Source organism: Peromyscus maniculatus, chromosome 9, assembly GCF_049852395.1.
Source record: "Peromyscus maniculatus bairdii isolate BWxNUB_F1_BW_parent chromosome 9, HU_Pman_BW_mat_3.1, whole genome shotgun sequence".
NCBI classification, from domain to species: Eukaryota; Metazoa; Chordata; class Mammalia; order Rodentia; family Cricetidae; genus Peromyscus; species Peromyscus maniculatus.
The window spans coordinates 116423610-116436442 of NC_134860.1; the positions used below are offsets into that span (position 1 = coordinate 116423610).

The following is a 12833-nucleotide window of genomic DNA, read 5'->3' on the forward strand; positions in this document are numbered from 1 at the left end:
TAGGATCAGAATCCATCCCTGGTGCATGAGCTGGCTTTTTGGTGCCCATGACCTATGGTGGGAAACCTGGCTCAGTCTTGATGCTGGGGGGAGGGGCTTGCTCCTGCCTCAATTGAATGTACCAGGAGGCCTTACCAACTTTTGGAGGAGTGGAAAAGGGGTGGGGTGGTGGTGGAAGCAGAGGGAGTGGGAGAGGGTTGGGAGGGGGAACTGTGGTTGGTATGTAAAGTTAAAAACAAAACAACAACAACAACAAAGCACCAGTCCCATCACTGAAATAGTTCTGAGGCATTCTTTGTGATCCTTCCACTTAAACTCTTAAAAATATCCCTTGAATTCTGAATACTATCTCCCTCCCTACTGATTTCCTTCTCTTTGAGTATGATATTCCTTCATGGGGGAAAGGAACATTTACTGAACACATTTTCCACCTTATTTATTATCTTGTTACATACAGTGTATTTTCTAATCTTAAAGAAAACCATTCTAAATCAAACCAAACTAATGAAATTTAAATGTAGTTTTAAAAAATTACACATAAAAGAGCAAGATGCACAGCTGTGTATGCCTTGTTAATTTTTAGGTAAAAAGAACGTACAATAACAATGTATTTGTCCCTTTCAGGCCTTTGGCAAGACATACAAATACTACTATTGGCTCTGGTCTGAAAGGAAGCTAAGTGTCAAGGGAGTAATAGAAAAAAGTTCTTTCCCTTTTTGTAGTTCACACCTTCATTTTGTTGAATTCTGAACTGTGTAAATGTATAACTTTCTGAAAATATTAGAAAACAGTCACTTACCGCAGAAAACGTTCATATAAATGGCCAGAAGCAACTGAAAAAATGTTTAGGATGTCATTTTCCTTCTTGTCACCTTCATGTAGACTTTGTGTGAAGCTTGTAACAAAAACACAGGACAGTGGATTCTTAGTCTGAATGTGTATGCACAAACAGCAGCGATCAAGCTTGTATCAGGACAATTATGAGCTATGTAATATTAAATGTGATGCATTGTTTGAGGTTAATAAGCTTTTCTCTAGACATGGAATGTGATTAAACTTCCTCCACATTAATGTGTCTTAGTTAGCAACAAAACACCATGACTAAAAAGCAAGTTGGGAGGAAAGGGTTTAGCTGATGCAGAAGCTGTGGAGGGAAGTTGCTTACTGGCTTTCTCCTCATGGCTTGCTCAGCCTCTTTTCTTATAGAGCCCAGGCCCACCAGCCCAGGATGGCACCACCCACCATGGGTTGGGCCCTCCCCTATTGAACACTAACTGAGAAAATGCCTTACAGCTGGGATGCTCCTTCCTCTCTGAGCACACACAACATCAGCCAGTATATTATGGGTTAGCTTTTGTTTTACCTTATTTTATTTTGTTAATATCCCTGAGAAGCCTGTTTGTTTTCTAATGAGAGACAGAAAGGGAGTGGATCCAGATTAGAGAGGAGGTGTGGAGAAACTGGAGAGAGTACAGGGAAGGGAAACTGTAATAAGAATGTGAGAAAAAAACAAAACAAAACAAAACTATTTCAATAAAAGGGAAAAAAAAACCGAAAAAGAAAACAATTTAAAAAACCCAGATAAACAAAATATATTGCAAAAAATTCACAAAGACCAAATTAATTTGGGATATTCTTTTTTTTTTTTTTTTTTTTTTTTTTTGGTTTTTTCGAGACAGGGTTTCTCTGTGTAGCTTTGCGCCTTTCCTGGAGCTCACTTGGTAGCCCAGGCTGGCCTCGAACTCACAAAGATCCGCCTGGCTCTGCCTCCCGAGTGCTGGGATTAAAGGCGTGCGCCACCACGCCCGGCTAATTTGGGATATTCTTAATGTACATAATTGGTGCTGATTAATTTTATTTAATTAAAAACCTAAATTATATATAAGCATACTACTTAAAGTGACTAAGATTTGAAAACTACTTGTAAATTTTATGAGAACATTTTGTGGGGCTAGAAAGCTGTCTCGGCAGTTAAGAGCACTGCCTGCTCTAACAGCAGAGCCAGTTCCAAGAATCCTTACGGCAAAGCACAGCTGCTTGTAACTACATTTCTGGGGCGTCCAATACTCTCTTCTGGCCTCTGCAGGCACACAGTGTACAGGTATATACCAAGGCAAAACACCCATACACACAAATAATAAAGTTAAATTTAAAAGTATTTTGGCAAGTACAAATTATTATGATGCCAGTAGTTTTCAATTTTTTTTTTTTTTTTTTTTTTGGTTTTTTAAGACAGGGTTTCTCCATGTAGTTTTGGTGCCTGTCCTGGATCTTGCTCTGTAGACCAGGCTGGCCTCGAACTCACAGAGATCCGCCTGACTCTGCCTCCCAAGTGCTGGGATTAAAGGCGTGCACCACCCAACTCAATTTTTTTTTTTTTAATTCTCTGAGAAGAAAAGAGTTGCTACATGGGATAGTACTTCAGTTTCCATTAACAAAGAGTAGGCTCTAGGAAAAGAGGCATAAACTGGGCCAAGTCCAAAAGGATTGCAGTGCTTTTGAGTGTAAAACAACAAAATCTATTTAGGCTGTTGAATCTATTTGGCTTCAAGTTTCTTTTCTTATTTCTGATCAAGATGACCACTTATTTACTCTCACAGACTCAAATAAAGTTCCCTTCTAGTTAGCATTAATTGGTAACTTGTCAGAGACTCCAGTCATCCGAGAATAGTCTCAATCAGAATTCCCCACATCAGGCCTTTGGGCATGTGTACAGGGGCTCTCTTGACTGTGGTTGACGTAAAGGCCCAGCCCACTGTGGGCAGTGTTATTCCCTGCACAGGTGGTCCTGAAAGCTAGCTAAGCATGAACCTGGGCAAACCAGCGAGCTGCATTCCTCCATGGTTTCAGCTTCACACTCCTGCTTGAGTTCCTGCCATGACTTTCTGCACAGGGGACTACGACCTGGCAGTGCTAGCCGAATTAACCCTTTCCTCCCTCAAGTCTGCTGGTTATGACTGAACAAAACTAGAATACATCCACACTTCTAAAATAGACTTTCAAAGTTCTCTACAAAATGGATCAATAGCAAACAACTTTATTTGCTATTTTATTTTGCAACTTTATCTGCCTTTCTTTCCTCTTCTGGGTATAAGTTGGTTATTTAGAGGAACCAGTCTTCCTCCATTTCCATTCTGAGGTCCATGTGGAATAGGCCTTCCCTAGGTATCACAGGAGAAAGCATATTACCCAACTGTGGACAGTTACAGGGCTCAGTTCAGTTTGGGAAACCTGTGATGGTATGACCTGGATCAGCTGTGGAACTTTTGTTGGCATTAAATGGAAAGAGGTCATTTCTATAAGCTGGAGAATAAACCTTGATTTTAAAAATCTCTCTGGAAACAGGAGGCAAAGGAAGAGTAGAATTAGGAGACGGAGACAGTTTGCAGACCATGCCACTCAAATGCCCACAGTTACGTCTAGTCGTGTGTTATTGGATTATGCATATACAAACAAAACCTTCTCTTCCCTTTCATCCTCTTCCCCCTTTTTGTGTGCTGGAGATGGAACCTTGGGCTTCACACATGTTAGGGAAACACTCTACTACTGAACAACCCTAATACTTTTTAAAATTAACAATATGATTCTGATATTCAGTGTGACAACCACGCTGGCCTGCCTTCTACTCTGAGGACCACACCTTGTGTTTCTTCATTTAAGCAGGCACCTTCACTCTATCACAACTTTGAACACTGTCTTTCCTTAGAAAGACTCTTGGTCATACTCTAAGTCTTCCCCAAGGTCTCGAGGTCCCCGGCTGTATATATACCCCACCCTTTGCTTTGAGCAGCATTTTATTTTCAGCATTTTGTAACTCCAGGTTTTTAGAATTATATTAATTCTTGGTGACTCCATGCATGTAACGTTGGTTCTGACTGTTTTGCCCACCTCTCTTCTCTTCCTCTCACCCTACCAGCCTCTTGAATGCCAGCTCCGGGCTTTTATGTTAACTTTTATGTTTCTTTCTATGGCTCTTGGGAGAGAGGGTCTGTGCCTTATTTACTCAGATCTTTGTCACCTGCATGGATTCCTCATTGATCAATACAGTTATGTCATTAAAATATTTTGTCACTAAAATAATTATTGATAATTACCTTTTAAATGAATCCCACATGCCTCTGTTTTCATGTTTATCAGCAAGGATATCTTCCTTAATTTTACTTAATTTTTTCTTTACCTGGATAATATGGCAAAGAGAAAATTAGAATTTAACTGATTAGTAATAAAGTATGCCATGTAAGACAATAAATCTTTAGAAATGTAAGACAGTAGTAATGGTTAACAAATTCATGTTATATATTAGTACAAATGTTAATAAAATTATTTACTACCTTGTACTACTATCAGTTCTGCAAAAACAAAACTTCAGAAAATATTCTGGTAGTTACTATGCTGACAAATAATGTACTTCCACTGGGGTTTGAGGTTTTACCAACTTAAGGCATTACTTTAGCATTATTTCTCATTCACATAATTTAGACCCCTTTCATTCTTCCTAAGGACAGCCCCCTTCCTCTTCCTGTGGAGGTTCTGGTGGTAATACTTGGTCTTTAGTTCTTCTGTTGAGTCTATTTAAACTCTCTGTTCCAACGACTGCATCAGTCTCCCCCACTGTTGATGAGAGGACCAATATAATACCTTTTCCTCCTCCTTTGCTCCAACTCACATTCTGGTATTTGCAGATACAAGTAATATTTCCCTAGTTAGGTAAAACACAATTATCTGACTTGAATTTTGCTAATTTTTTCCACAAGCATATAAAAGCTAGCCACTAAATTATTTTGTTGTTATTTTTTAAATGTTACTTATTTGTGTGTGTGTTTGCATGTATGCCACACGCTGGGAGGTGCCCAAAAGGCCAGTTCCAGGTGGTGGTTATAAGACCAACTAATGTGGTGCTGGAAACAGACCCAGCTTTTCCCCAGGAGCAGCCAGTGCTCTTCCCTGCTGAGCATCTCTCTCCAGCCTCAGCCACTCAGTTCTCAGGTTTGGTATTGTATTGCTCAGTTCCAAAGGCTCTTCTTAAACAATACAAACCTAGTGTCTGGTGCCACATACATACCCACATTTGCTATGGATTTCTTTCTTTCTTTCTTTTTTTTTTCAAGACAGCATTTCTTTTTTTTTTTTTTTTTTTTTTTTTTTTTTTTTTTTTTTGGTTTTTCGAGACAGGGTTTCTCTGTGTAGCTTTGCGCCTTTCCTGGAGCTCACTTGGTAGCCCAGGCTGGCCTCGAACTCACAGCGATCCACCTGGCTCTGCCTCCCGAGTGCTGGGATTAAAGGCATGCGCCACCACCGCCCGGCTTATTTTTTTTTTTTTTTTTAATTTTTTTTTTTTTTTTAAGACAGCATTTCTTTGTGTAGCCCTGGCTGTCCTATGGCCTCAAACTCAGAGATCCACTTGCCTCTGTCTCCTGAGGATTAAAGGTGTGTGCATCATCACCATCCAGCTACTACGTACTTTTTTAAAAAACAGGATTCTATTTTCAAGAGTGATTATTTATTTAAACACAATTATTTTAGACTCTTTATCAAGAATTCTCACATCTAGAATCTGATCTGACTGTGCCTGTTTTTTTGTTTCTTTGTTTCTGCTGGTTTTGTGTATTTATCTTCTATCATGTTCTGGCTTCTCCACTTGAAAAATGTGATCTGCAGTTTATTGTAATCTTATTCCAGAGATGCGTGGATATTTCTGCCAGATATCTGTTTATCATATCCATCAGGAAGTAGGTTAGTATCAATTCAGAGTCCCCTGGAATACTTGATGACACAAATTTGGGCTGATGAGAGATAACTTATTTCATTTCAACCTCATGCTGTGATGAAATTTTACTTTATGTAGGTTTTGCGTTTTAATTTGTATTCAATTACACACAAATTAAATCAAAACGACAGTCCAAGTGTTCCAGGATGTGAGGTGACTTTGGGAGATTGCTTGTCATTCCCACTCTCCTCCTCGTTTGCTCTCCATTCTGTTACTGTCAGCTCTTCAGCTCTCTTAGCAGTTTCCCTAGTTTCAAGCAGGAGTTCCTCAAACTACACCTGCCACAGTTTAAAAATTCTTTTTCTTCCTTCCTTCCTTCCTCCCTCCCTTCCTTCCTTCCTTCCTTCCTCCCCTCCACTCCTTTCCCCTCCCTCCTCTATTGAGGCACACGGATAATGTCATGGGAGTTTAAAATAAACCCTCAGGGAAGCTTCTCAGAAGAGGAGAATGGACAAGAGAAGGAGAGGGTTCAGCTCTATTACCCAGGGTGTGTGCCTCGGGCCTCTGCACTCTCAAGCACATGCCCCCATCTCAAAACAGACACAATTAAAAATAATCAATCTTCAAGAAATTTAAAGTTAAAATCGCTTTCTAATAAAAAACAAGACATAAAAATGCTGTGAGGTGGTGAGGGAGGGAGAAGAGGGAAAAGAGACAGAGAAAGGACTCAGGGGACAGAGACAGGAGAATCTCTTGAGTTTGGGGGCAACTGAGTCTATACAGCGAGTTCTGGAGCAGCCAGGGCTACACAGTGAGACCAGCAAGAACAACAAACAGCTCCTCTCTGTCTCTCTCTTCCCAGGACTATTCAGCCTGTGTCCTGACTCATCTCCAGAGCCTGGTGTGTCGCAGGCCAGCCCCGACCTGTTGAAGGGTTCTCGAGGGAGGAGTGAGGAATGAGGAAGTATTAGATAGAAATACAGATGGAGCCGAGAAAGACAGAAGCACAGGATAGTTTCAGGAGGGCCCTGGGTCCATACCCAGTCGCCCCAACTTTATTCATGATGGGCTTTTTACATCAGGAAGGGGAGGGGCAAAAGGCCTCTCCTTTCAAGGTCGAGGTATAAAGTACCAACAAGTGTAGACCCTTCAAAACACCTGGTAACCATGCCCTTGGCCAAATCATTTTATTACTTACCTTGAGTAAGGCCTTACTAGGGAGCCTCTGTGGGCCCCCACATTGGTGTACAGCATTATCAGGTTATAGATATAGTAAGTATTCTAATGTAACAAAATCTAAACAAAAATACCATTCCTTTTGTCTTCAAGCTCCACTTTCATAACTTTAAATTTTCCTTCTTTTCACTGAGTTACAAAGCAAAATTTTAAAGAACAAATTTTTAGTTGCTATTAAACAGAATGAAGAGGAAAATGTACTTATTTAGGCCTATGAAAACCTGCGGCCTCACATACCTCCACTTTTAGTATCTTGCTCTTGAAGGTGTTTAACACAACAATGACATCTCCAGCATCCGTCTCCGAGTCTGTTCCTTCATGCCTAAAAGAGAACACAAATGCCCAGAATTTACTCAACAGACCATAATTTTGATGATATAAATAATTCCTTTATAATCAAATTGTTTGTATTATATGGTCAATTTATATATACCAAAATATTATAATTAAATATTTAATTAAGCTTATTTTTATAAATTAAAATGATCTAGAGGCACTTATTAAATTTAACATTCTAATTACTCATAAAGTTTACATTCTTGCTTATGTCTGCTGTAGTATGACATGGCTCTCACAACGCTCAGATCTTTTAGCTGACATGCTGTACTGATAATTAAAATGAGAGATGATTTCTAGACTTGAAAGCTTTCAATTCCAGAGGAATTCTACTGTGAAAACTCTCCAATCTCCACCAGCATTCACAAATACCCGACACTGAAAGGCTTTATGTATGTATGTATGTATGTATGTATGTATGTATGTATGTATGTAAGTTTTTTGAGACAGGGCTTCCCTGTGTAGTTTTGGTTCCTGTCCTGGATCTCATTCTGTAGACTAGGCTGGCCTCGAATTCACAGAGATCCGCCTGGCTCTGTTTCCTGAGTGCTGGGATTAAAGGTGTATGCCACCACTGCCAGTGTCTGAAAGGCATTATTAACTCAGTAACTCCAAGTTATGTCTATTTGTATCACTTTGATTCTATTTTACACCACACATAATGTAGTTCACTCATTAAATTTCAAAACTGTTAAACAATCACGGCAATTGAACAAATATATGATGACTATGTATAATAACATTAAAGTTTGTCAAAGTGGAGGAAATTTGAGGTCACCTTTTATGACATTTTGGTATGTATCTTAATGTTTCTAACATGACCACATGGAGATCCTAGCACTAGATAACTAACACATGCCTTTGATTCCCTCTGACTTCAAGTTCCCCACTGGAGCGTATTGAACCAAAGTAGAAAGCAGGATCCTGCCCAACAGCTGTTCACTAGGGAATTGGAAGGGGCCCAATGTATACAACACAAATGTCACATGTTAAAGTCACCTTTAAACCCTTCTAGTCAAACCCTGCTCAAAGGCATTGGCAACTTTACTCTCTTAACACCCAGCTCATGGACACCAACCTGGGGTACTGGCTCAACTCTACAGCAGCTAGGTTCCAGAGGAAACTGCTGCCCCAGGCCGCAGAGATGAGGAACTCTCCTGTTCTGGGCACTACTTGAAGGACTTTCTAGGTGCCAGAAAACCAGTATCTATGGATGGTACAATTATTATCCTAGATGCAAACTGAGCCTTGCTGGTTTGAGTCTGCACCATGGTGGCTCCAGCAGACCTTATCAACAACACTAAGTGGTTAATACCCACCAGACAGAGGTAGAGTCAGTAACTCAAGGGAAGAGATAAGCTAAGTAGAGAAAACAAACTTCACTGACAAGGAATTAAGGCAAGAGGAAAAGACATCATTCAATTAATTTATATTCTCAGTAAGGTTTGAGAAACTATTGTATCTCAGTTAACTCTTTCACTACAAAATGAAAGAAATCAACATGTATCAGAAAAGAACTATTTTGTGGTTTTCCTAGAATTCTAAATATAAAATTTTAAATTTTTAGAGAGAGAGAGTGAAAAAAAAAACAATCTGGCTTCTCATTTCTCATTGAAAACATTGACTAAAAGCAGAAAATAAAGAAGCCTTGCATCAACTATTTTTTAATGTCCTAAACGGTTTATTCAGTATGACTTTTACAAACATTATGTGTATTAGTGGTAACAGTGGAGCTGAAGAATATTTGCCTTCTGCAGGTTGCATAGTGAGAGCCAAGTGGTGGAACTTGTGGCCCTCTCCAAGACCACGGTTCTTGTGGTCAGCAGATGTCAACCTATGAATCTCTCTGTGCTTGTGGACTGGTGTGGTGATCCTCTGGCTGTCAGGATTCCTTCTGATGACTTTATGGAATGGATCAATGAGGATAATCTCTAAGGGTCTGTCTTCACCAACCCAGTAAGAATTCAGGACTCTCAAAGCCCTAAAGTGGTGTCCAGCTTTCTCCTCAGCAACAGATTGAAGGTTTCGGACAAACCTGAGCTGGTTGACACCATGATGGGAAGGCTTGCTGTAAGTTGTACCCTTAGGAACTGGGTGTTAGCGGCCACCATGGCAGCCACAAATCCTGCATATGACATAACCTTGGTTGGTCTTGTATCCCAGCCTTCATGGTTTATCAGGCCTTGTGGGGCAGGGAGCCTGTGCAGTGCAGAGAGCCAGAGGTTCTGCCAGCAGAGGACCAACTGCTGCATCCTCCATAGCTCCTGAGGTATTTACATGCACCTCTCTTGGCTCACCTGAGAGCTGTTGTCAGAGGAAAGGAAGAAGCCTTTCTCTCAGGTGTTAACTATTCTTAAGAAAACTAACATTGCAACATTAAATGCAACTCCTGGCTGTAATTTATATAACAAGATACTAGAAACTTTCAGGTAATGGAGAAAGGGTAGCACACTACTGGTGTTTATGAAAACATGTGGAAATGTATTTATCACGAGAATCTAGCAGATACTGCAAGAATCAGAAAGCTAAAACTATCTTTTCCAAAGAATCAAGTCATTTCTTTGACAGTTTCATATATATGTACAATATATTGTTTACAGCCCCCATCTTCCTCCCACGTCTAACAATATCTCCTCTCCTGCATCTGTCCCTTTCCCAGATTCATGAAGTTTGGTTTTATTGCATGAGCCATTTAATTTAAGCAGGGCCATCTGTAGACTCCTGGACTAGGACTATCCACTGGCAGTGATCAACATGAAGGCAGTAACTCCCCACTTCCTTACAACCAGTAGAAAATAACTCAGCACTGTGAGGTAAGGTTCCATCCACGTCTAACTGAGACAGACTCATTCTTAAGTAGCTCCACGGTTGTTGAGAGGTCATGATTGCAACAGCTACATGTGGTGGTTTGATGCTGAGTGTTCCCACAGGCTTGTGTATTTGACTACCTGGTCCACAGGTGGTGTTGTTGTTTGGGAGTGGGAGGTGTTAAGAGAAAGTATGTCACTGGGATCAGTCTTTGAGAGTTTGAAGCCTTATGCCACTTCCAGTTGGCTCTCTCTGCCTTGTGTTTGAGGAGGAGGAGATGAGCTCTCAGCTTTCTGCTCCAGCAGCTAAGCCTACCACTGGCATCTTCCATGCCTTCCCACCATGATGGATGCTCTGGGATGTTCTGTATGTTCTTGCTCTGATTGGTCAATAAATAAAACACTGATTGGTCAGTGGCCAGGCAGGAAGTATAGGCGGGACTAACAGAGAAGAGAATGGAGAGAACAGGAAGGCGGAAAGAGACACTGCCAGCCTCCGCCATGACAAGCAGAATGTGAAGATGCCGGTAAGCCATGAGCCATGTGGCAAGGTATAGATTTATAGAAATGGATTAATTTAAGATATAAGAACAGTTAGCAAGAAGCCTGCCATGGCCATACAGTTTGTAAGCAATATAAGTCTCTGTGTTTACTTGGTTGGGTCTATGTGGCTGTGGGACTGGCAGGTGACAAAGATTTGTCCTGACCGTGGGCCAGGCTGGAAAACTGTAGCTACAAATCTATCCCTCTGGAACTCTAAGCCAAAATAAACTTATTCCATGAGTTGCTTTTGGTCATGGTGTTTTATCACAGCAACAGAGAACAACTAAAACACTATATTGCTAATGAGATGACATCTCATAGACCTCTTCCCTATCTTTTGGTTCTAATATTCTTTCTGCCTCCTCTTCTGCTATGTTACCTGAGCCTCGGAGGAGAAGGCATAAATGCCCCACTAAACATTTTTTTTGGGGGGGTGGTGGCTGTTCCCTAGACTCTCTTGCAGCTACAGTTCTGGCTGATAACTAGATTCTGCTGAACAGACAAATACATTTTCATGGCGTAAAACTTGAAGGGGCAGTGTACTAATGTTTTGCTAGTTCTGTTGAGAAGCATACCCAGTGAGACATGAGGTTTTACAGAAAAATCTAATGGTTCACTTGCTTATCATTCTGGGCTCAGAAAGCCAGCTGGTGTGCATCACAGTGGTAGCAGCTTCTTGCTTTCTTACTTTCGAATCATGCAAAGCATCAGCTCTTTTCCTGTTAGGTTTTCAGGTGTGTTCCATATGCCATTCCTGGGAGCCAGCTCTTCAACACCTTCTAAGTGTAGTCTGAATTTGGAAGGACTGGTCCACTGCTAGTTGTCACTTGAGTGGGCCTCACAGTGGGCAGACATAAATACTGAGTATACCAGATAGATCTAGATGTTGGGGTTGTGATACCCCACCTGAAAATAAGGCCTAGAGGCTTAGTTTTGGGGTACAGCCTAAAGTCTAGTGCTATGAGGGCCTTTCAGGTGCTAGGTTTGCTGTGGTGGGCTTGATTTTGGGGTTCAGGGCAAAGTTGTGCTTACTACTTAGTACACCATGTAGAGGATTTCTCAAGGCCATGCTGGCTGCTAGTGTTTATAGGAAATTGTCCTTCCTATCTTCTTCAATGGATTTATTTTTATTTATTTCCTGATACAGTCATGTGTTAGAATATCATTGTTGTGCATGAATAGTCATTAAAATCCTATGTGGTGGCTAAGTCCTGAAAAGTCATTTCCTGTCATCTTGCACACAACTAGATTTAATCTAATATTTTTTTTAGGATTTTAATTACCATTTTGATAATTTGATGTAACACTAAACAATTATTCACATATAAATCTCTAAAAGTGGTTTGGAAAAGTCAATGAAATGACTCCTAATGGTATTCTGCTATACTCATATCATAAATCATCACCTAGCCCAACAACTGATGGAAACATATGCAGAGACCCACAGCCAAATATTAGGTGGACCTCAGGGAAACCTGTGGAAGAGGGGGAGAATCGTGGGAGCCAAAGGGGCCAAGGATACCATGGAAAACACAGAGTTAACTAACTTGGGCTCATAGGGTCTCACAGAGACTGAACCACCAACCAGAGACCTTGCCTGGGACTGACCTAGGCCCTCTGCATGTGTTACAGTTGTGTAGCTTGGTCTTCTTGTGGGACTCCTAACAGTGGGAGCAGAGCTGCCTCTGTCTCTGTCTGTTACCTGCATTTGGGACCCTTCCCTCCCACTGGGCTGCCTCCTCCAGCCTTAATAGGAGAGGAAATGGCTAGTCTTACTGCAACGTGATATTCTATGGCTGGCTGGTACACACGGGAGGCCTGCCATTTTCTGAAGAGAAAAGAGGAGGAGTGGATGGGAGGGTGAGGTTATGGGGAAGGACTGGGAGGAGAGAAGGGAGGGAGGGGAAAATGTGATCAGGCTGGGATTAATTAATTAATTAATTTTAAAAAATGGTTTGGATAACTCACCCAACTATTTCATAAATATCTTCAGATTTTCCTTCACGTAATTTCAGTATCCATGCACCTGGGTTTGCTTTTAATTGAAAATATCCCTTTGAAGAAGAAAGGGGGAAACTATTTAATTATGTGAATAAGAATATCCAATTATTCATTAAAAGATTATATATAAACTAGCCAAGAAAGCATTTAGTGAGAATGAGTGAGAAAATTCTACAAATGGACTCCAAGGAAGGAGATTTTAC

General features: G+C 40.7%; 1 protein-coding gene across 3 annotated transcripts in view; it reads right to left on the minus strand.

The window, feature by feature from the left end:
* Positions 1–12833, minus strand: part of Uggt2 (UDP-glucose glycoprotein glucosyltransferase 2) — a 126960-nt gene that overhangs the window by 37643 nt on the left and 76484 nt on the right. For all 3 annotated transcript variants that reach the window (XR_013042611.1, XM_076545563.1, XM_076545564.1), the window contains 4 exons: positions 12598–12683; positions 7181–7265; positions 4095–4177; positions 800–895 (listed from right to left, as the gene is read on the minus strand). Coding sequence is in view for 2 of the 3 variants with exons in the window: in XM_076545563.1 (XP_076401678.1) it covers positions 800–895; positions 4095–4177; positions 7181–7265; positions 12598–12683 (350 nt within the window). In the remaining variant the exon portion in view is untranslated. The remainder of the gene's footprint in view (positions 1–799; positions 896–4094; positions 4178–7180; positions 7266–12597; positions 12684–12833) is intronic.